Below are 25,171 nucleotides of genomic sequence, written 5' to 3'. Positions count from 1 at the left end.
TGTGTCAGTATTTAGAACTGGTGCTAAAAACACGGATTCTAGATATTTTGTTTCCACAGGCTTCGAATACTGCAAACTTTTTAAAACTTAAAAGTCTGATAAATCAGCCAGTCAAATAATGGTAAAAAAAAAAAAAATCAAAGTTAAATTTCTACACAGAATAAGAAGTAAAGCAACTTGTGGTATACTTTATGGGAAATGACTGCATAATTTTAGAGCAGTTTAATAGAAGAGATTAATATTTGAGATTTGAAACAAAAAGAGAACCATCTACTTCAGCCATAGCAAAGTCTAGGACAGCCTGTTTATGAATGTTTATAAATGTGTGTGTGTGTGTGTGTGTGTGTGTGTGTGTGTGAACACCAAGCTCAGAAAAATTTCTTGGGCCAGAAAAAAGTTTATGCTTAATGAAGCCATAACTAATGGCAGAGGTACTGGTGAAAAATAAAATCCTCAATGAACTGAAAATCTCTTTTTTATTATTCTCTGCAGATTTCATTTCACTCTTTCTTTATAATCTTTTGACCAAGTACGGTTGAGTCCCACTCCAGTGCCACCTTGTTCATAGGCATCCCTAGTGAATATGGAAGCAATCTCACTCTCTGACCCTACAGCACTTTCAGACCCTCTCTTGTAGCAACAACCAACACTTCACTCTGACCTCATAATATTCTATCTGCTTCTCTGAGGAGCTCCCAGCCCTACCGGAATGTTATTCCCTAATGGATATAGTCCATACCCATGTATTTCTATTGACCCCGCGTATAACACCACAGGCCTCTGAGCACCCGAGCTGCCCAGTGAGTAGAATATACACAACTCTCGACAGTCCATGATTATGGTGCTGGTACAGCAGATTACCACACAGCCATCTGGCTAGGAGGTGGGTGGGTCCTGCTCTGTCTTTACTATGGCAGTTTGATTTTAAGGATGATCTGGAATTTCCTGTAACTTTTCCCTTACTCCAACAACCAAAGCCTGGATGCCAGGGGATGCTGACTATACTACTGGTTTTTGACCTTTATCGTCTACTTGGGTCTCTGAGGGCATCCTGTCAGTCATGTTGCAGACAGAGAAGGATGAGCCAAGAACTGGAAATGACATGCCCACAGCTACACAGCCGATAAATGGCAGAGCCCATACCAAAACTTAGCTTTTTCAAGCCTCTATGGAAAGACCTTTCCATTGAGTTTCTCTGGCTCAGAGTCTACTGTACAATTCTGATGGGGAGGGGAGTGGGCCAGGTGACATAAAAGAAAAGCCACCATAGCTGGGGGTCAGTGGCCTCTCTGACAGGGACTCAGAAGAATGGCTTGCAGAGAAGCATGCCATCCTTGTACAAGAGATTTAAACTCCAAAAATAATTACAGATGAATCAGTCAGCCAGAACGAAGTCTCTGGCCAGAGGTCCTCATCACTGTTGACCACCAGAACTGGGCAATCTTCAGCAGAATCTTCAGAGAATTCAGAGAATATTCAGCAGAGTAAGCCCTTAGTAGGTGGGACTCAAGGACTCTTCAACCAGCTGTAGATAACATATGAGCTGTGAAATTTTTAAGTCTTTTCCCCTTTCTTCAATCAAACTGAACCAAACTTACAAATTCACAACATGTTCTCTGCTGCCCAGAGAAAGTTACTGTCACTGCCTGTGGCACACACAGCTTTTCACTGTCCTCAGTGACATTAATTCTTACACATACCTATTCACTTATCCTGACACTTCTGAGTTGGAATTAGATTTTTTTGAAATGTTTAGAGCCAAAATCACATAAATCTTCAGACTTGGTAGTGTCTATTTTTTAGGCCAACATGAACTATAACTAGGTAAGGACAGAAATGGCTTTCACTGTAGGTCATTAGCTAGCTCTGGAGATAAGTCTAGCAGGGCCACAGCTACTCTTAAAAATATCTTTGGAAGAAGGCTGCTAAGCTGCTTGCTTTTAAGGGCAAAGGTCATTTGAGTATGTAGGGTTTTTTTTTTTTTAAATCCCTCTTGAACAGCTTCACTGATTGAAAATGCTCTTGGAATCTCAGTATAGACTGGATGTTCTTTGATATGTGGGGAGGAGGGTGATAAACTGAGCATACACACAACTATTTATTATGTCATGACTTAGCGAATGCTTCTTAAATGTTTCTTAAATGATCTTGAAACAATAAACACTCCCAAGTATCTTAAACTTCTAAGTAATTTTAAAGCAATCATCCTGATATATAAATACGAACCATGGTTTACTTCATTTTCTTCTTCATCCATTGGATTCACATGTGTTCTAGGCCAATATTCTAGGAGTGCCTGGAGTAAAAGTCCTCCTAAGTTCACTGCAAAAGAGTTAATTAAAATGAAAAGACATGGAAAAGAGTTATTAGTCTTAGCCTAAAAACAGAGAGAAAGGAATAAAAGTTATGTTTCCACATGTCCTGATACTAAATTCTTAACCCAGTGCCAACGATGTTCAAAAGCAAGACTTGAAAGATTTTGCCACGTCTATTAAAATGTACCTCAGAATTCTTTTAATCTTAGACGGTCTAAAGCAGTGATAATATGGAGCAAACATATTCTATCTGGTTGTTTAGATATAGCTATTATTTAAAAATGAACAAACAAAAACAGGAATTACATTTTTTAAGGAACTATTTCCATATAGAGCCCCTAAAACTATAGGAGTTTCTTCTCACAATACACAAAAATTAACTCAAAACTGATTAACGACTTGAATGTCAGACCTGAAACCGTAAAACTCCTAGAAGAAAACATTGGCAGCAAGCTTCCTGAGTTTGGTGATGATTGTTTGTATCTGACACCAAAAGCAAAAACAACAAAAGCAAAGTAAGTTAGTAGGACTACATCAAACTAAAAAGCTTCTGCACAGCAAAGGAAACATCAATAAAATGAAAAGGCAGTAAGGGGTTAATATCCAAAATATATAAGAACATACAGCTCAACAGGAAAAATACAAGCAATCCAATTAAAAAATAGGCAGAAAAAATAAAAAAAATAAAATAAAATAAAAAATAGGCAGAAAGGGCACCCGGCTGGCTCAGAGGAATGTGCAACTTCTGATTTTGAGATTGTTAGTTTGAGCCCCATTGAGTATACTATTAAAAAATAAAATCTTCAGAAAAAAAAAAAAGGGCAGAAGATCTGAATAGATATTTTTCCAAATAAGATATAGATGGCCAAAAAGTACATGAAAAAATGCTCACCATCACTAGTTATCAGGGAAATGCATATCAAAACCACAAGCTATCACTTCACACATGTTAGAATGGCTATTATCAAAAAAGACAAAAAATAACAAGTGTTCATGAAAATGTGGAGAAAAGGGAACCTTTGTGCACTATTGGTGGGAATGTAAACAGGCATAACCACTGTGGAAACGAAGTATTCAGGCTCCTCAAAAAATTAAAAACAGACCTGCTATATTATCTAGCAATTCTACTTCTGGGTACTTACCCAAAGAAAATGAAAACACTAACTTGAAAAGATATATGCACCCCCATGTTCACTGAAGCTGTATTTATGATAGCCAAGATATGGAAACAATCAATATTTATCAATGGATGAATGGATAAAGAAAAAATATATGTATGTACAATGGAATTCTATTCACCTATAAAAAAGAACAAAATCCTGCCATCTGTGATAACTTAGGTAGACCTTGAGGGCTGTGTGGAAGAAGTGAGACAGAGAAAGATAAATACTGTATGATCTCACTTATACATAGAATCTTAAACCAAAACCAAAACCCAAAAACCAAATTCAAAGATACAGAGAACAGATTGCTGATTGCCAGAGGCAGGGGATAGGGAAATGGAGGGAGTCAAAAGGTACAAACTTCCAGTTATAACAAATAAGTAACTTCCATTAAACAAATATGATATAATGTACAGCATGGTGACTATAGTTAATAATACCGTACTACATATTTGAAAGTTGCTAAGAGAGTAGATCTTAAAAGTTCTCATCACAAGGGAAAAAACTGTGTAACTATGTACCATGGTGACGAATATTAACTGGACTTTTGCAGTTAATCATTTTGCAGTATATACAAATATTAAATCATGTTGTACATGTGAAACTAACATAATGTTATGTCAATTATATCTCCTTTAAAAAAAATAAAACAGAACTGTTTCTTAGCTTCAGTTTTCCTAACAGATTTCCAGAAAGGCTTAAGGGCAGAAAGTGTATTGTGTGTTTATTAAAGCTAAACCACAGATTGTGAGAAAAATCAAGACCCCCCCCCCCATTTTTGTTTTTTTTTTAAAGATTTTATTTATTCATGAGAGACACAGAGAGAGAGAGGCAAAGACACAGACAGAGGGAGGAGAAGCAGGCCCCATGCAGGGGGGCCAATGTGGGACTCGATCCTTCTTTTTTGGAAGGAGGAAGGGAAGAGAAGACACATAAACTCACATTTTGGATCTGACCCATCAGGGCTGCTGAAGCCAGCATCTTTTGCAGAAACCCAAGCAGCAAAACAATCACTCTCATCCAAAGTAATAGTCAACATCTGTCAAAAGAAAAAACTGTTAGTGGCGTTCCTTAATTTCAATACATTCTCCAAATAAGTCTTTAAGGCCCTATTTATCTGTACTATTTCATTAAAGTGCTAAGCTGCAGATTCAGACCCAAAATGATTCACTGCAACTACAATTTAATTTACTGGGATACCAAAAGGCATTTAAAAAAATTCATTCATTCATTCATTCATGAAAGATACAAAGAGAAAGGCAGAGACATAGGCAGAGAGAAAAGTAGACTCCCTGTGGGCAACCTGATATGGGACTCAATCCCGGGACCCTGGGATCATGACCTGAGCCAAAGGCAGATGCTCAACCACTGAGCCACCCAGGTGCCCCCAAAATGCATTTTAAACTTCATTTTACAAGTATTAAGATGAAAAATGTACTGCTTTCACAATTAAAAACATAGGACTCTATAACTAGTAATACTTAATTTTGAACTGTATTAGAATCTTTCAACTATTCCAAATTGTATAAATATCAGGTGCTAACTTACCCCTGTTTTTAAGTCTACTGAGAACCAATTTGGCACATATACCATCTTAAATCTTTTCTTAATTTCATCTTCAAAATCCACTTTGCCCAAATCTTCAACTTTACAAGCCTATACAGTAATAAAGAAAGTATGATAATTATCAATAACAAGTGGTGAACTGATTCTGACTCAGGTATTCAAAATTTTACATTTTCACATCTGTGTCTAAATAAAATGGAGTCTAAAAACATCTTGGATGACACTGACATCCACTTAGGCCTCTCAAATCCTTGCTAATATTTCTATCATAAACATACAATCTCCAACTGCAACACTGCTGCTTGCTACCTGGGGTCTCTGGGGTTTCCAAAGTCAGTTCCCCACAACATCGCAGCAAATCTTTGGCCTTGCCACTTCCCTCACTTTGCCTCAGCCCAGGACTCCTCAACAGGAGAAGCCTTGACAAAATCCCCTGAACTCTGTGTTACCACTCTTCCTGGCAGGAGGAAAAAAGTGCCCCTCATTGCTCTGCTCTGGACCCCCTCACTTCTTGGGGACCTGGTGCCACCATCTACCCTCTCATGTCTCTCCTGGCTTCTCCCCATGAGTAGTGGAACACACTCCAATTCCTCCCACCTCAAAAATACCCAAACACCAAAACAAGACCTTTGCTTCATCCTCCCATCCCTATATCCTCTCTCACTACTGCCTCTTCCTGCCCACCTCCCGAGAGTCAAGTTTCATTCAAAGACTGCTTCCCTACCTCCCAATCACTACTCTATCTGGCTTTTTCTCTTAGGACTCCCTTAAGACTGTCCCGAACACTATCCTCCCTACTGGTTAAACCCCAGGTACGTTACATTCCAAATCAGACGTGAACTCTCCTCTGCAGGCCAGTGCCAACTTGTGGTTACAAGCCCTTTCTGGAAATGCTTGCTTAGGTCTTGAGCCACCATTGGCTCTTGGTTTTCCAACCCCTTTTTATTATCCACCTCTTTTCTAACAGTTCCTAAAAGGGTGATGGCTGGTTTCTTCTCTCTTGAGTATAGATGTATCCCTTGCAAACTCTGATGCTCCCATCACTTCAGTTATAATCAATGAGCTGCTGACTGTGCAGCCAGTCTCTCCAGCCCATCTCATTTACTGGTGCATGACATCATACCTACCTAGACATTTACATAAACTCAAACTCATTGTCTTTCTCAGCATGTCCCCTTCTCCGAACTACCCATTTTTCCTCTTACATCCACCACCCCGCGCCCCCCGCCGCCCCCTGCCATCACTTATCAAACTATCTGACCCAGGAACCTGGGACTCACTCTGCTGCTTTCTTTTATACTCCCTTTTATTCAAGCTCCCTCTTAACCATAGGCCTAAATATCTTTCTCATCATTCTGGTTTTTTTCTCCATCCTAGTCCAGATGAATACTTGATCTCTCACCTGCATTAGTATAACAGTCTCTTAACTATTATATGCCAGCCACTATGATAAATACTTCTCGAATGTCTCCTTAACCTTACCAATAGGTGCCACCCACATTTTAGGAATAAAGACAGGGGCTTAGAGAGATTCAGCATGTTCTGGAGATCACTTGGCTAGTCGCTAGCAGAGCCAAGATCAGAATGTAACTCTATCTTACTCTGAGCCTATGTTCCTAAATACTCCTGACTCCCTACTTCTGTTTAATGTCATGTCCATTATGCCCAATCACTTGATCTTGACACTCCAGGGTCTAGTGTCTAGGTACTAAAAGCTGTTAGGGACACAAAAATGTCAATTATGGAACAGACCATGTCAGTGCCCCATCTAAGAGCTGCCTCCCATTCAGACAGCAGGACTCTACCAAGGCTTTGGCTAATTCGCCCAAGAGAGGATATCAGACTCCCAAGCCATTCAGCCCACCCTGAAAGAGTAGCTTGGCCCAATTAGATTGTTATGTTCTGGAGAGCATCAGGTGCTGGGCAGCATGAAGCCCAGACACAGGGCAGAACTAGGGCTACGCAGTAGTGGAGTAGCAAAGTTCCTGCTGACAAGGTCCTCAGGGCTGCTCTGGTTCCTCCCAGTCTCCACAGGACCCCTCTCTGAAACAAACATGAGTCTTTAGTCTCATAAGAAGTGTATCTCTATCATAATAAAAACCAACTGGACTTTTGGAGTCTGCCGTAATTTAATTTTCCACTCAACTAATAAAGCCTCTTGTTCTGCCAACCATGCTCACCAGGCAACTGCTTCACTATATGACTTCTTGTACACCTGCCCCACTGAGAGGGAAAGTGTTATTCAGGTCAAAGTTTCTTTTTTCGTTTCTTTTCTTTTATTTATTTATTTTTTTTAAAGATTTTATTTATTCATGAGAGAGACAGAAAGAGAGGCAGAGACACAGACAGAGGGAGAAGCAAAGCAGGCTCCTCACAGGGAGCCCGATGTGGGACTCGATCCCAGGACAGGGATCACGCCCTGAACCAAAGGCAGACGCTCAACCGCTGAGCCACCCAGGTGGCCTTTTTTCGTTTCTTTAAAGATTTTATTTATTTGAGAGAGAGAGAGAGAGAGAGAGAGAGAGAGAGAGAACACGCACCCCAGCAGGAGTAGAGGGAGTGGCACGCAGAGGAATAAGCAGGCTTCCAGCCAAGAAGAACCCGACATGGGACTCAACCCCAGGATTATGACCCTAGCAGAAGGCAGACACTCAATAGCTCAACCAACTGAGCTACCCAGGTGCCTCTAGGCCAAGGTTTCTATTCAGAGACAGTCTCTTCTCAGAAAGAAGCTGTTGGTCTTATTCTTTAGATATAGACATTTCTTCTAACCAGGAGTGTAACCAAAACACCAGAGCTTTTCAATTCTTTCTTATAATGTATCCAACATCTGCCTCTTCCTTTAGATCCTTAAGTCATTATGCTGAAGACATGGCCTTCCAGCTTCTTCCCCTCACACAGACCACTGTCACTCTGGGCATGGGACTTTTCCTGCTCCAATAAGATCTAAGATTAAGATTCTTTAGGGAATAGCAAAGAAGCCCAACTGTGTGGCCTGAATTCAAGACTCTCTGGGAAATGACTTGAATGGCACCTTTCACCCTTGCACCCAGTGTCCCCCTACATTCACTCTAGTCTCCAATTACACAAAGCTCAAAGTCACTGAATGAGCATTATCTTCCCTCCTGTGTCTGTCACTCACACCCTCTTCCTTAAAATGCCCTACTAATAGTCATCTGCTGGAGTTCTATAAGACCCTTCTTAAATGATTTCTCCACCACGAAGCTCACTTGATTTCTCTAGCTGTAAGTAACTGCCCTTGTCCAAAAACTACCCTTGTAATCCATCTGTTTTTATCTGTAAGGTGTTCCCATTCCCCTAACCCTTGTCCCTCCCAGAGGGGATCACAGTACAGACATTCTGTCATCTATGACTCTCAACACAGTTCTCTGTACATGATATTCATTCAGTCCAGGAAATATGTGTTGAACAAATATACCACCACCACCACCAAGAAAAGCAAACCTTTTGATTTGCCTATAAATTCTTTAGTGCTATTTAGAATGTGGCTGAATGGTTTAATACATCTAACTATCCCCCAGGGAACCATCTTAACATGACCCAGAGTTGTAACTGATGCTTACAGTGATGTCTATAAATCCTGAGCAACGGCTAAACTTATTTTGTGTAATCTAGGGGTTCTCAATCAGGGTAATTTTGTATCCTCCTTCTTCCTTCCTTCCGCTAAACATCTGGCAATGTCTAGAGAGATTTTTGGTTATCAAAACTTAACTTGGGGGTGGAAGGGAAGACGGTTACTGGTACCTAGTGAGTAGAGGCTAGGGATGATGCTTAACATCCTATAATGCACAAGACAGATCCCAATCTACCCTGTCCCCCTCAACAAAGACTTATTTGGCTCAGAATATCAATAGTGTCAAGGATGAGGAACGGTGATATATTTACTGTAAGGTAAGGCAGCATTTAACACAGAGAAAATGGTTCCAAATTTTAGGTATTTAAAAAGATAAACTATGGCCTTATCTAATATTTGTAAAAAAAAAAAAAAAAAAAATCCACCCCGAAATTAAAGTATTAACGCAATCAGATCTTAATTTACATACTTATTACTCTGGTTATTTCATATGTGTTTTATAATAAAAAATAAATGGGATACATGATCCAATAACTTATATTTAATACAAAAAGATACTCACCTTCAATACATCCCAATATGCCACATTATTATTGGTATCTTTGGTTAATATATGTCTCTTATCATTAAGAATGTGGCACTGAATAATACTTGCACCCCCTAAAGGAAAAAAAAACCAACAACACAAAATTAGCAAAACTATTCTCTATTTAAATTCACCATATGGCAGTAACTACTAACTGGCATGTAACAACAGAAATCCTTTTACCCACCAGAATGAAGGTGAGTCAAAAGATACACACGTAGTAATATATGTACATATAATTATATCTAAGGCAGTTTAAGGCCAACCAAAGAAAAACTGTCTAGTTTAAAAAACAGATTATAGATGAAAAAACTCCCTCCTTCGAAGGCCTGCTACTGGAAAATTGTTAAGGATGAACAGTTTTACCCATTGGGAAAAGTTCAAATGATGACAGGAAATCTCTGAATCAGTTCCATCTCTAACTTTTGCCTCCTGCATAGACATTTGATTCTAAAGGTAACAGCATGGACATGGATGGAGCTGCAGATGAATGCACTGGTCAGTATTCTACTCTACACTCGAGCATTCAATTAAGAATTGCTACTTCCAGCAGTGCTCTAGCTGGAAGTGGAAGGTCTGGTCAGGGACCAGATCTGACTTTCTCTGCCTTGTGCCAAAAGACAACATTCAACTCTTTCTATATTTTACAAAGTGGTTCTTGGCTCAACCAAGACCATGACTAATCTGATGCTGGACAAAGAAAGTCCACTTTTTAAAGTTACTAAATCACATTTTTTTTAAAAAAAATTTTTATTGGAGTTCAATTTGCCAACATATAGCATAACACCCAGTGCTCATCCCGCCAAGTGTCCCCCTCAGTGTCCATCACCCAGTCACCCCAACCCCCACCTCCCCTTCCACTACCCCTTGTTCATTTCCCAGAGTTAGGTGTCTCTCATGTTTTGTCACTCTCACTGATATTTTCACTCATTTTCTCTCCTTTCCCTAATTCCCTTTCACTAATTTTTATATTCCCCAAATGAATGAGATCATATAGTGTTTGACTAAATCGCATTTTAAAAATACTTTTCTTCTATTAGAAATAAACCAATATACTTGTCTTCTGTTGACATCAGAATTACATTTAAAGGAAAGTCATCTCCTTTATTTTTGACAATCCCTTAGTAACTATAATTAGCCTTGGTAAGAGGTATAATACCTTCTACCTTCCTTACTCACCTTTAATAACCTGGTCAGGCTGCGTACAAAGTGGTGTTATAGGATTTGTACAGTCATTGTCATAATCTCCAGAGGCTCTAAAATTATGAATTCCCTTCAAGGTCTAAAGGAACAAAATTAATTTTTTAATCATTTTGTGCTTTAAACAGATCCTTGCTGATCTGTTTAAAGCAGCAAGAAAAACAACAAATGAGAAAAACCAAAATAATAACATCAACCACAAAATATTCAGTCATAAAGTACAATTGTCTACCATGATTTTAAAAAACAAAACAAGTGTTAAGAAGGGAATATTACTACTGTCTTTTTGGAGGGAGAAGTAGGCACTCTTCCAGGTAAAGCTATGTTGATCTCAAATTGGCATAATGAAATTTAGACAAGACTTAAAATGTTTTTTACAAGTACCAATAAAGCCCATTTAGTGTATAAATAGAAACAAATGGAAACACTCTCCCTTTTGTTATCCACATATAGTCTGGTAAGCAACAAAACTTCAATCTTCCTTAATTAACATTTAAGAATTAATAGCACTTTTGATGACTTCTCTCTGTTTACCCTCTATTTCTGTCCCTGTTCTTCATGCTATGAGGAGAAAGGAAATGAATCTAAAAGCACAATTTTCTACTTTCTCTTCACACTTGGAAAACAGAACCCTGGGACGCCTGGGTGGCTCAGCGGTTGAGCGTCTGCCTTCAGCTCAGGGCATGATCCTGGAGTCCCGGGATGGAGTCCCACATCGGGCTCCCTGCAGGGAGCCTGCTTCTCCCTCCACCTGTGTCTCTGCCTCTCTCTCTCTCTCTCTCTCTCTGTCTCTCATGAATAAATAAAATCTTAAAAAACAAAACAAAACAGAATCCTAACAAGTGTACCAGTCATTTTGGTACAAGTATTCCCTGCTATCCAAAAGTAAAGTGTTGGGACGCCTGGGTGACTCAGTGGTTGAGTGTCTGCCTTCGGCTCAGGATATGATCCCAGAGGCCCGGGATCAAGTCCCACATTGGGATCCCTGCATGGAGCCTGCTTTTGCTCCCTCTGCCTGTGTCTCTGCCTCTCTCTGTGTTTCTCATGAATAGAATAAATAAATAAATCTTAAAAACAAAAACAAAAACAAAAGTAAAGTGTTCATATGAAGCCTTTCGAAAACTGAGATGGTGTAAAGACAAAGAAGCAATCACCAGTTCATAAAGGCAAAAATTCTCTTCTGATTTCTTTTGGTTAGAGAAAATGGTAATATAGGTCCTCTGCAGAAGTGAAGTGGCATAAAGTGAACTTTCCAATAGCAGGAGAAACCTGTACCTGGGCTACTTGTTTTCAAATGCAGTTTTGTGAGGTCAGACATTTTGCCAGTATTTATTGGTATTATCATACAACACTGCTTATTCTAAAGACACCAAATGTCTATCCTGGCTCCTGACTACTATCTTAATTTTAGTACAATCCTTATGTTCATTCACATAGGCTTTCAGATTTTTGACACCGTTCAAAAGCATGCTGAGTGTCAGGTTCATCCTGACATTTGCTACTGGTATGTGGCAGGTCTGTGATAACAAACTACATGTTTACAAACCTTTGCCAGGGACACGGTGGTTTGCTTACCCATTTATTTACTGTAGACTTAGTCGTGGCAACCCAAATTGCAGGAGGGGGATCAGCTGATCTATCAAGCTCCATCTGAAAACAAAGCACAAAAACACTGCTTTGTGGAATGCTGACTCTCCTGAGCTGCCAGGACTAGCTATATATTATTATTAGGCAACAACATCTTCATTCAGTGTTTGTGTGCTGACTGTACTAGAGTATGTGCTAAAGGCTAGGGTTGCATAGGATAATGAGGGACTCTCTTTGCTAAAGGAAGCACGGCCTTATAAAAGTGTAATAGGGGTGACTTCGCACCAAAAACAGTGGCTGAAAGTTTCCAGTGTGATTTTAAATTAATTAGTTAGGGAGTCTAAATGAGTACAGTCAAAAGGATGACTTACCATAATTTTGTTCTTGTTACTCTTGTTTTTATGTTCTTTTTTAATAACAAGGAAATGTCTTTTTCTCTTTGAAAATATTTGTAATAAAAAAAATTCTAACATAGCAAAAAGTGCAAAGTATCCACATAATTCACCTCCCTCACCTAAGAACAGTACACCTGTGAACAGTTTACTATGTGCCTTCTGTAGTTTTAAAATAGTACACGTATAGGAATACATATCCATACCCATTTATACAGCACGCACAGGAAATCACTCTACGGTCAGTTATCCACTATTCTTCCTGTGCCAGGAAACTGAAGGCTGGAGTCATGGGACAGGCTGGACTCCTAGCAAGTAGGAATCCTCTTCAGTTCAAAGTGACATTTCTTGTAATGCACAGTTATGTCACCACTAAGTTTTTTTGAACCTTTTCCTCCATAGCCAAGAGATTCTGGAAGCTACAGGACTCACACTGCAGTGTTTCTCCTCCCTGCTGTCTGCTCCTTGCAGCCTGCTTCCTGCACACAGGCTCTGATTTCAGCCTTAAATCCCTCACTCCCCTAGGACTATTGGTTTTGTCCTCTGCGATGTGCCACCTATTTTAAAGAGCTGTATTCAGGGGCACCTGGGTGGCTCAGTCAGTTAAGTGTCTGCCTTGGGCTCAGGTCACGGTTTTAGGGTCCCAAGATGGAGCTTCTCTGCTCAGCGGGGAGTCTGCTTCTCCCTCTCTCTCTGCCCCTCCCCCTGCTCATGCTCTACCTCTGTCTCATTTGCTTTCTCTCGAAAATAAATAAAATCTTTAAAAGGAAAAAAAGAAAAAAAAATAAAAGGAAAAAAAAGAGCTGTACTCAGACAGGATGTGTGTGCTCGCATGCCACAAGCATCCCCTCAACTGTTTCATTTGACTTCTATTCTTTTTTTTTTCAGCTCTTCCTCTTCTACTGTGGTTTGGGTTTCAGATGTCACTTAATTTTTCGGGTATTTGCAGTTTTATTTCATGCTTTCCTTGTTTTTGAATGATTTTTGTGAAAAGGATGTAGTGCTATCTTGATGCCTTCATTTTAAATCTCGAAATTCTTTTCACTATGGTTTGAATGTGTAATTTTGTGATGATCAGGGAGGCCGAACATCTTGTCATATGACAATATGCCAATTTGCAGTCCAGGGTTCACTTTCAGCAGGTGTCAGTATGGACGGCTTTTCAAGTACCCTTTCACCCTACACAGTAGATGCTGATTTAGCAATTGGGACTACTCTGAGATAGGAACCCTTTGGAGTATGAGCTAGCTTGGTTCTCTCTTCTTTTGAATCACTCTTCCACATCCTCCCTCTTGAAGCAGTGGACACACTCGTGCTTTGCTCTGCTCAACTCAAGTTGAGTGTTGTCTGCTTACAGATACCTGAACTTATCATATTCCTTCATTAAAGACAGGTTAGGAAAGCCAGGTGAGTTCAGGAGCAATGTGGGGCAATCGCACTAGGATTTGCTAGTGGGACAGCTACTGGTCTCTGGGGTACCCAAGAAGTCACAATTTCTTCTACAGGTGACTAATAAAAATCTAAATATATTCTTTTATTTATAACTCCACAACTGATTCCTGTTTTAATACAGATTTTGCTGGATTTGGCTGGTACACATAACAGTTTTAACCACAAAACAAATACAGGACATACCTTGAGAACTGGTGCTTTTTCTTCACAAATTAGTACCCGAATGTCAGGGTTTCTAAGGTCTGTACAATAAATCTTCCTGTCCCTGCCTCCAGAATACACGTGCGTGAAGGCGTCATTGACTTGCAGAGCCCAGACACCTTCATCATGGACTCGGTATGTTGCTATACATCTCTGCTGGCCAAGGGACCAAAGGCGAATTGTCCCATCAGAACTGCCGGAAAGGCACTGAAAGCAGAGAAAAGTTAAAGTGAGAGAAAATTCTGGCCAGAAAGTTCCTGCTTTGCTGTGCTCTGCCCTTGGTGCCTCTCCTGACTCTACACTGTCAAACACACACCTCTAACAACCTGCATTTCTACCTCAGATAAAGACTTCTGAAAAGCATGCACTACAGGCTGAAATGACCAAAGGCAACAGTGTATGCTCAAGCAGGGGAAACGTCTGAGCAAAACTGCCTTTGTCCTCTCCACCTGGCCACATGTAGAATCAGCTTCCCCTGGGAACTTGTAAAAATGCAGATTCTCAACCTAAGGAGGCAGAAATTCTGGTGGGCCCCAGAAATCCGTGTTGTGATAGGCTCTCCAGGTCATTCTGGTATGGTAAGGTCAACAAGCTTTGCAATAGGCCACAAGCCTTTTAAAGGCCTGGGTCATACCTGTGTCTCATCCCCTCCGCATGGCAATGGATTCCTGATGGCCTCCCAGGTCCCTGAGATTCTACAAATAGAGGAGGCAGCAGGAACATCTAGTCCCAGGCTTACCACTCCCTATTTGTGACCTTGGATACTTCCCATCTGAACCTCAAGTTCAACATCTATTAATATAAAATGTGGACCATCAGCATTTAGAGTTAACATTAGTGATTCTGACACTTTCTAAAGGCTCAGGAGCTGACACAACTACACAGAAGTTGCTGGCACTCAAATTAGGGCTGAGCACACTATGAGTCCAAGAGAAAGAGGCTAAATCAGCCACCCCACATTCACACTCAGCATGCCTGGTGTTCACTGCCAGTTACCGTGGTGACTTGCAGAAGAGAATAAAAACTTACTTCTCTGGGGAAAAAATGGCCTCAAGAAGAAGTAACTGCTGGTGTATGAAATTAAGTAGGCAAAGCGCTTCAAAGAAGAGAAGTTAGTTGTGGGCTTGGAAATTTGCAAAGTGTTTCAATAGATGAGGTCTTCAAGAATATTAAGATTTACTGGTATGACGTGTGACTGGAAGGGGCCTTTAGAACTCTGGACGTGTTTAATTAAATGAACAACCACTAGGAGACACCCCCTGTAAGTTGCCAGGAGCATCAGTGTTTTATTACCCTCTTCTAAATGGTTTACAAGGCAACCAAGAGCCTAAGCAACAAAGAACTGCCTGGAGTAAGTTACAAGCAGTAAGTTACAAGCAGCCCTCCAACATGTCTGTGGAAGGACCCCTGCAATCTGATGGAGAGAGGGCAAGGAGGGGCTCCCACTTCCAGGAAGAGCTGCTACTCTGAGGTGGCAAAGCTGTTAGCATATCCTTGATCCCTCAGATTCTAGGCCATGAATCTACAGGAGTAAGGTCTGACAAATTTAGGATAAGGAAAGCTAAGGTGATGGGATGGAAGTCCTCATAGCTTGGGCAAGTTGCAGCAGGGAAGTCCCAAACCCAAAAGCGTAAGCTGAAAGCAGATAAGGGGACACAGAGCTGTATCAACTCTGATACTGAACAAAATAATCTCTGATCATAATTGTATTCTAAATCTGCTAAAAAGCAGGCCCTGAAGTAGACAATAATTACTTTTAAAGTACAATGCTGGTAAACTTCTTTGCAGCATTTGGTAGTACAGTTGAAGAATGTACCTATTTAATAGGAAATCTAGTGCCTACTACCCTGTAGGACCTAGAGTAATCATCAAACATTTCCCACTACCTCCACCCTTCCACTGGATAAATGTGAAGACGCTATCATTAGGAGGTAATTCTTAGAACTAAGACAGAAGGCCCTGAATGGTTCTGCTACACAACTCAGGGGCACAGAGTCTACAGTCCTGATCAGGTTGTTGTGCTTTTGCCAATAGAAATGAGAGGGGAGGGCAGCCCGGGTGGCTCAGGGTTTAGCGCTACCTTCAGCCCAGGGCCTGATCCTGGAAACCTGGGATCGAGTCCCATGTCGGGCTCCCTGCATGGAGCCTGCTTCTCCCTTTGCCTGTGTCTCTGCCTCTCTCTCTCTCTCTCTCTCTGTGTCTCTCATGAATAAATAATAAAATAACATCTTAAAAAAAATAAAAGAAATGAGAGGGGACAGTGTATTGAGGCTTGGCTGCTATGACCAACATAAATGTTTCTGGGATGGTCACTTATACACAATTGTGACTGCCAATACACAGGAGCCAAGAGGGCAAGGTAAGTTGGGGCAAGGAGTAACCTGATGCTTAAAGACCCCTAGACTATTTTTTTTTAATAAAGATTTTATTTATTTGACAGAGAGAGAGTGTGTGCACACGCCTAAGCAGGGGAAACGGCAGGAAGAGGGAGAGAGAGAAGTAGGCTTCCTGCTGAGCAGAGAGCTTGATGAAGGGCTCGATCCTAGGACCCTGAGATCATGACCTGAGCTGAAGGCAGACGCTTAACTGGCCGAGCCACCCAGGTGCCCTAGACCCCTAGACTTTAAGCTAGGTTCAGCAGGACTTCAGTTACAGGAAAACCCTGTGAGGGACACACAAGGATGTCACTGGCTCAACCAAAACAACAGATTATCCCAGTTCCTCAAGCAATTGCCTGAGCAAGTACAAAGGACGAAATGTCATATGGCTTGTCCCGGAAATGTTGGCACCAATCAAAACAACTGCAGTGGCAACAGATCTCAAACAGTAAGATTTGCTAAATAACAATACAACAAAGGAAGGAGATGTCCATGGGATTCACTGGTCTATTATACATATCTTATCACAAGTCCCTGACTTCCAATGTCATCAGAAATCCTACATTATTAGAAGCTTGCAGGGCAACTCTGAGGGATACAGTACATACTCTGGTCCAGCAACTATTAATTATTTCTCTCATATACTACAAGATTTTGAGAATCAGTATGTAAAGGTTTCTTTTTTCCTCCTTTGACCCAAACCAAGTAGTTATTATTGCTGTTTTGTTGTTCAATTCCCTAATGCAAGTATGCTGTGTATTGGTGGTTAAATTTAAGCTGCCAATAAGGATAATGGATGGAGGAGGAACCAGAGGAGGATGCTACCTGCCTAATTATGTGCTCTACAGCCCAAGAATAGCCTTTCAAGGGGTCTGCTTACAGTAAGTGGAGCTGACTTCATATGAAGTACATCTGTAACCATACATGCTATTTAGATTATCTTAGTTTTGTAAAAGCACATCATGACTATATATATATATATATAGGAAACAAGGCAAGGAGTCTAGAAACAAGAGGAGTTTTAGAAAGTTTGCCACGCCCATAGCCTCCTTCTGAAAATCATCTTGTCCACAGTTCTCTATTTTAGAGCAGTCCCATGAAAACCATATGACACAGTCAAATCCTGAACAAAGCCCATGGAACAGGCAGGGGCGGCCATTTCAAGTGTAGCCCAGCAGCCACACCGCCAAACAGTGAGGAGGTGACTGAACTGGACTTCTTAGACTCCCATGAAAATGGTGCTGGAAAGGATCTCAAGAGCATATAAAATGCCACGGCCTCAGACAAGAATATACTTACTACTTCTAATCTTCTTACCAACTATACAAACTAAATATTATGGTCCCTACTTTGCAGATGAGCAAACTAAGGACTGACTAGTAACAAGAAGTCCTCTTCTCAAGGCCACACAGTACATTAACATCAAGATCCTTCCGCATTTCCAAAGACCTCTATTGGCATCTTCAAGCCTCTCTTTGCCTGGTTCTGAAGATGATTTCCTAGTTTTGGCTGGTTTTCCAAACCTTCCTCTCACCTCTGGAGACAAAGGTTTCTTTAATTCCCGTGTGAGACAGTTTCTATGATGTAATTTCCACGGTAGTGATGGCACCTCTCATCACATCACTTCCCTATTCTCTTTCCCAACCTGCTCACAGTCAGTTCCAGTTAGCTCTGGGCTTCTCCCTTGCCCATAACAAAACATGGCTGGAGGAAGCATGGATATAGAGGTAGGCCATAGGGGAAAATGGTCCTCGGTTTTTGTTTCTATTATCTATATTGACACAAGATCATTTTCCTACTGCTACAGAACAAATTGAATTATATACCAACAAAGTACCAGAGTACCAGTACATGTTTTAACATTACTGAAATATTTTTCTTTGAAATGCTGACTCTTAAATATTTTGTTAGATGACTCAACTTACAGGCTGTATCTACATAGTCAAATGACAGGATTTGCACCAAAGTCAGACAGACTCATCATCAGGAAATTTCCCCTTAATACATTCACTAGTAGAAAGACTTCAATACCAAAACATCCTTCTGCTTTACACAAAGTAAAATGTTAAATTATTTTTATTCTATACACATCAAAACTGCATATATGCGTTGGCATTAGAATTATTCTGAGGGCATTTTCTGTTTGACCTTTATTTAAAAGTGATGCTCAGGGGCAGCCCGGATGGCTCAGCGGTTTAGTGCCGCCTTCGGCCCAGGGCGTGATCCTGGGACCCGGGATCGAGTCCCGCGTCGGGCTCCCTGCATCGAGCCTGCTTCTCCCTCTGCCTGTGTCTCTGCCTCTCTCTCGCTCCTCTCTGTGTATTCTAATGAATAAATAAATAAATAATCTTTAAAAATAAATAAATAAATAAATAAATAAAAGTGATGCTCAAAGGGTTGCGCAAGGGGAGGTAGGTGGGGGATTGGGGTAACTGATGATGGGCACTGAGGAGGGCACTTGATGGGATGAGCCCTGGGTGTTATACTATATGTTGGCAAATCGAACTTCATTAAAAACAAATGGAAAAAAAGAAAAGAAAAAAATAAAAGTGATGCAAACAGAGTAATTTTAAAAGGTGGATAACTATTATATACAATGGAGTATTTTAAGGATTTAAGAGTAGACCACAATCTATAATATATGTGGCTTTGGGTTTAAATCAACCTAGGCAACAAAGTGGGGAAGTTTCTGGTGGATCGAATTTTGGACAAGATCATTAGGTAAACGTCCACACTGCAAGTGCGTACCTGTGTACCATCTCTGTTCAACAGCAGTGCTTTGACATTGTCTGTGTGTCCTTTCAGCTTCATTAGTTTTGCACATGTTCTTGGATCCCATACCCTTAAAACCTGTGCATTTTAACAAAATATTACACAAACAGTATATACACGAACAAATTTCAATAAATGATTGAGAAGTCAAATGACAACCATTACAGTCTGAGAAGGAAATATTGTTCTGCGAATGACACTGTCTGAGGCCCCCAATCTTTTTAAGTAGGAGGAAGCCTTTTAAATGTCAAAACACAAAGAGGCCTCCCCCACCCAGCTACCCCGCCCTCATCACCACACATGACAGAAATTATATAGTTATATTCTTCTTTCTTCAAATAAAACTTTTCCCTTAGCACCCTCCAGGCAAAACCAGTTTGTATATTTAGTAATTACTCAGATCAAATTATTTTGGTATCTTTGTGTTTCAGTGTTAAAATATACCCGTTAGGCTCCCCCTTACCTTCTCAGTAGACCCTGATACAATGATTGTTCCCAGTTGATTCATTGCCAGGCTATAAATGGAATCTTTGTTCCCACTTAAAGAAGAAGCTATTAAGGATAAACGAAGCTAAATGTTAACAAAATCATCAGCTGTTTGGCAGAGAGTCAGCAAAAATTGTAAGTTTAATTATTTGGTTTAGAAAATCTTATCTTTGTGAGTGCTCTAAGGAAAAGAAATCTAGCTATGATGGAGGTCATTCTCAACAACACTGTTACCAAAATTTACATCTTATCTAGATTTGAGCATACACAAGTGCTCAATAAATATTTGCTAAATTGAATTGCACTATCCTTTAAAAACTATCCACATAAATAATGTACTTTTAAAGATACAGTATGCCAATAAATACAAAAAATATATCCAAATTCATCATTTTCAAGAAAACACAAATCAAAACAAAACAAAATTATTTTCACCTACCAATCAGATTTTCAATGAGGTAATAATTCTCAAAAAACAGTACAATGGTACTCTCATACATTGTGGGATAATTACAACTTATTTGGTACAATTCTTGGAAGGACATTAGGCAATAGGTAGTAAGAATCATGTTCATGCTCTTTGATTCAGAGCTTAGTTTCACTGTGGTGAAAAAAGTTGCATATGAAATTGTCTATACAGTATGATCCTAATTTTCAATAAAGAATAGAAACAAAAATACTGAGAAGTTATGAGTAAAGGAGTTAATACATATATTTAGAAAACAACTGTAGGAAGTACTCAATAAAAGTTAGCTATCAACCTGTGGTGATAATCTCTCTAAACAATTCTAAGCAAGATAGATCTGTTGTAGAATCTGTAACCCTAAGCCTTGGGACAATTCTGACTTCTTTTGCTTTGTTCCCTCTTGTTAGTGTCTCTTTGAGGCAGATACTACATCTACAGAGAACTAAGTGATGTGTCATGACAGCCCCCAGCAGGGACTAGCTGCTGAATCACTATAATAATACACAGTGAAATATCAAGAACAAGGAGAGAGTAGTGTTCAGAGCTTTGCATACTTCCTGAGGAAAAAGGAAGAACAATATTCAAGAAATTATAAACACCAGTGTCCTAATGCGCCCTTCCTGGCATATCCTAGGTTATATTGACTGTTCCAGCTTTGTCATTGTGAGAATTCCACAGTCATGACAAATTGGACCTATATGTAGGGATCTAGATAGTTCAGATCTTGAACACAGACTTCCTAGGCCAGGTTTAGCCAAAAATGTGCTCCTAAGATTCCCTTCTGCCACTGAGGCCTAGAGGACCCTAGTAGGTTAAGCCAACTGTGAGGCTGAGTTTCAAATCTAGACTTGTTTGGGTCTGACCTGGTAATCTAAGATATCTTAGTTGATGAGACACCTGTGGTCTTACCCTGCTGTGAATGTCTCTGGATTGCCTCTCGAGGAACCCAACCTCTCTGAACTCTTTTGAAATTGGATGGATTGTTTAGAGTGGCTCTGAAAGGGTCCCATAAAACTGGTATTGGAGGCCTTTTCTTTCTTTCCTTTGGGTATGTTCCATCCTGGCCGTCAACTCAAGGGCTCATAAGACACAGTAACACTTTTAAGTCAGAGACTGCCTACTTTGTCAATTAATCAGCACCTTTATCAACAGTGTCTGCTGAGATTATAGCTTTGGGCCAGGGGCCAGGCCATGCTGTGGGAGGTACAAAGTGGTGATAAGAGACAGATTCCTCTGCCCTGTAGGAACTTACACTTTAGCCAGGAGCTAAGACATGCACATGTACAAAAATAACCAGGTTACACCTGGAGAAGCTACCATTTTTAGACTGCTGTGAGGAACTAGCTCCTTGTTCAACCACACTCTTGGGGGCTAGAACGCTGTAGGTAGAAGCACTCTCAAAATATGAATCACTGTCTTGATATAAACCTATCAAAGATGTTTCATAAGCCATTCTTTATTTATGTCAACTTGAATCACTTTAAAAAAATTTTTTTCGAACACCTTACTTGTGACAGTGTTATTTGAGGCAGTCAATGCTGTTAAAGTATTCACATCCCAAAGGAATATTTGTCTGTCCAATCCAGCCGAAGCTACCAGTTCTTTATCCTTGGCATATGCTAAGGCCTTGACATAATCCTGTAACAGAACATACATACAATGATCTACTAGATCAGTAAGAAAATGAGCAACATAAAGTAGCGAGATCTCGGTATTACACTAGAGACACGGAAAATTACGTTTGTTGTTTTACCTTATGTGTCCTTAGTGTTGACATGCAAAATCCCTTATGTGCATTCCACACTTTCACTGTTGTGTCAGAAGAAGCAGATATTACTAGAAGAGGTAAAGAATAAACAAACCCCGAGTAGTAAGACTTTTTACCATCTTAAAGACTTAGAACAATGCAACATACTTTCAAACTAATGTTCATAGACACACATATGTTGGAATATTTATAAAATTCCTTTTTTTGTTTATTTATAAAATTCTTTTTTTTTTTAATTTTTTTATTTATTTATGATAGTCACAGAGAGAGAGAGAGAGAGAGAGGCAGAGACACAGGCGGAGGGAGAAGCAGGCTCCACGCACCGGGAGCCCGATGTGGGATTCGATCCCGGGTCTCCAGGATCGCGCCCTGGGCCAAAGGCAGGCGCCAAACCGCTGCGCCACCCAGGGATCCCTATTTATAAAATTCTTAACGTTTATTCAAGTATATATATTTTTTAGATTTTATTTTTATTTATTTATTATTAATGAGAGAGAGAGAGAGAGAAAGAGAGAGGCAGAGACACAGGCAGAGGGAGAAGCAGGCTTCATGCAGGGAGCCCGATGTGGGACTCCATCCCGGGTCTCCAGGATCAGGCCCTGGGCTGAAGGGGGCGCTAAACCGCTGAGCCACCCAGGCTGCGCCCCAATTCAAGTATCTATTAATGTTCACACACAGACATACACACACACATATATATATTTAAATGCTCTTCCTAGAACCTATTGTATTTTGCCTCAAACATTTTTTCATTTATTTATTTTTAAGCTTTTATTTTTATTTATTTGAGAGAGAGGACAAGTAGGGGGAAAGGCAGAGGGGAAAACAGACTCTCTGCTGAGCAAGGAGCCCAATGCAGGCTCCATTCCAGGACCCTGAGATCATGACCCGAGATGAAGGCAGATGCCTAACCAACTGAGCCACCCAGGTGGTGGCCTCAAATATTTTTTTAAGTAGGCAGGACAAACTCTTTTTAATGCTCCAGTTGAAGGAGCAACTTATCTGACATTAATAAGGCTAAAAGAATACATATTGTTATGAATCTATTTAAATATAGTTTGAATGCAGGCAAAACTAATCTATAGTGTTTAGCAAAGAGTTATCTTGGTGCTTGAGGGAGTGACTGAAAGGATAGTCCAAGAGGGCTTCTGGTAATCTGTATCTAGATACGAGTGTTTACTTTATAAAAGTTTACTGATCCGTGTTCTCAAGGTGTGTGTGCTTTTCTGTATGTATGTCAGACTCAATAAAAAAAGTACATAAAAAATGAAAAGCTTATCAAATTGAATGAAAAACTTCCAGATGCTCAATAATACAAAGAGGTACTTACATGTTTTCCCATTACAACAAAGTACAATGTCGTTTACCCAATCAGTATGGTGTTCCATAGATGCTATATATGGATCTTGCTAAAATTGAAAAATTGTAAGAATGTTATTAGTTTACATTACAGGATGGAATATATTACAAATTATAGATATGTTTACATTCTTCAATTAATGTGACAACCTATCTGAGAGAGAGAGAGAAAGTGTACACATGATCACGTGCACAATGAGTGGGTGGGGAGGGGCAGAGGGAGAGAGTCTTAAACAGGCTCCACACACAGAACAGAGGCTCCACACACAGAACAGAGCTTAACGTGGGGCCTGAGCTCACAACCCTGAGATTAGGACCTGAGCCCAAATCAAAAGTCTGACGCTTGACCAACTGACCCACCCAGGCGCCCCCAGAGTAGAATTTCATCAAACATTTGTTGCTTCCATATAACAGACGTGAACAGACGTTTTGTTTCAGGAGTTTTATTACTGATGAAAGCCTAGGTTTCTAGGACAAATGCTTAATTTTTATTTCTTAAGTTAGTGAAGGCAACAAGATATGGGCAAGGTACTGCATATGACACAGTGTGCTGCAGGCAGGAATTTCTTAGGAAGGACAGGATGTGAGCAGGCTGGAGGGATTTGGATCAGGGTGATGGTGAAGGCTCACAGCAGACAGCAGACCCAGAAATGAAGACTTTGCTGATGACAGTAGTGAGGAGCTGAGCCTGACTGCAGAGGGAGATGAACATTTTTGCTCTTAACTTCCTAAGGTCTTTTACCTTTTGAATTAAATGCTTTCCTCATAATATCGATAGTCCTTCAGGGAAGAACTGGAAGCTCAAGGTTAAAGAGGCACAACCCATGCCACCGTATCAATTCAGTAACTTGAGATTCTTCCATTCCTCTCTTGGCTTAATTACCAGGAGAGGCCTTTTAAAGAAGAGCATTTAGTTACATCCTACACCTAACACAGGCAAGTTCAAGACTCTTCAAGGGTGAAGAGAACAGCTCTCTATAAGTTACGTGAGAAATGATGCTACTCAGTCTTGTCATGAAATGAAGATTGAAAAAAGATGTCTAAGGGCAGGATAGGTAGCTTTCTAGATTCTTTCAGGCTTAAGTTCTTGTGAGCAATTTCCTTAATTTATTTGAAATACTGTCAATTCCCAGAAAGGTGATAATGCGATTCAAATGTGAGATCCAAAAAGTATTTCAAAGCCATAGTATTCTTAGTTCCCATGTTTTTGATACTGGGCCATCACTATTTCCATTGGTTAAAAAATTTAAAGTCCCCTGGAACCAAAGCCCATTTGAAGAAACATTATCCAGCAACTGTGTAGAGTAGTGGCTCTTTTTCAGACAGGACGTCAGACTTGCAGAGCTTGCTAGAGAGACACAGACTTTTAAAACTACAAGGTCAAACACCAGCGTTCTGAAGTGAGACTGGGATATAATTCTCTGTCACTTGCCAGCTATTTAACCATGGGTTTCTCTGAGTCTGTCTTCCCATCTATGAAAGTGAATCATAACAACTGCCTTGAAGAGTTGTTGTGAGAATTAAAACCACATTGGATAGGAAAGTGCTAAGAGTGTCTGGTATATAGCTAGGAGCGCAATAAATGCTTTCTCCTTTCCTGAATCTTCCTTCCTATGTCATTCAAGATACAGGCATCCGAACAAAATACAAAAAGGCTTCCTTTCCATTTGACTGAGGATTTATTTTTATACAGATTTAAGTCCTTTCTCTGTTTAAAAAAACAGACTTTGAATCTCCTGAAGAAGTGAGCATGTTGTCTTTATATTTTTTGTATCAACCTTATATTATCTAATAAGGCCCTATGGATTTTTTGGGCACCCTAATCACTTTTAAATAAAGAAATCAAATGTTCCAGATTAATTACAAATGTAAAAAAGCATATTCA

The 25,171-nt window shown here is 40.1% G+C and overlaps 1 protein-coding gene across 1 annotated transcript in view; it reads right to left on the bottom strand.

Annotated features, from left to right (window-relative positions):
• Nucleotides 1-25,171, bottom strand: part of WDR48 (WD repeat domain 48) — a 49,024-nt gene that overhangs the window by 8,279 nt on the left and 15,574 nt on the right. Inside the window, exons 3-14 of the mRNA XM_041733776.1 lie at nt 23,258-23,336; nt 21,913-21,995; nt 21,668-21,797; nt 19,671-19,759; nt 19,184-19,285; nt 14,040-14,264; nt 12,001-12,075; nt 10,405-10,507; nt 9,202-9,299; nt 5,027-5,134; nt 4,421-4,517; nt 2,227-2,322 (exon numbers count right to left, since the gene is read on the bottom strand). Coding sequence (XP_041589710.1) covers nt 2,227-2,322; nt 4,421-4,517; nt 5,027-5,134; nt 9,202-9,299; nt 10,405-10,507; nt 12,001-12,075; nt 14,040-14,264; nt 19,184-19,285; nt 19,671-19,759; nt 21,668-21,797; nt 21,913-21,995; nt 23,258-23,336 — 1,285 coding nt within the window. The remainder of the gene's footprint in view (nt 1-2,226; nt 2,323-4,420; nt 4,518-5,026; nt 5,135-9,201; nt 9,300-10,404; nt 10,508-12,000; nt 12,076-14,039; nt 14,265-19,183; nt 19,286-19,670; nt 19,760-21,667; nt 21,798-21,912; nt 21,996-23,257; nt 23,337-25,171) is intronic.

The sequence above is a fragment of the Vulpes lagopus genome, chromosome 19 (assembly GCF_018345385.1).
Source record: "Vulpes lagopus strain Blue_001 chromosome 19, ASM1834538v1, whole genome shotgun sequence".
Taxonomy (NCBI): Eukaryota; Metazoa; Chordata; class Mammalia; order Carnivora; family Canidae; genus Vulpes; species Vulpes lagopus.
Note: the sequence above shows the minus strand (reverse complement) of the source record. Positions and strands in the feature narration are given on the sequence as shown.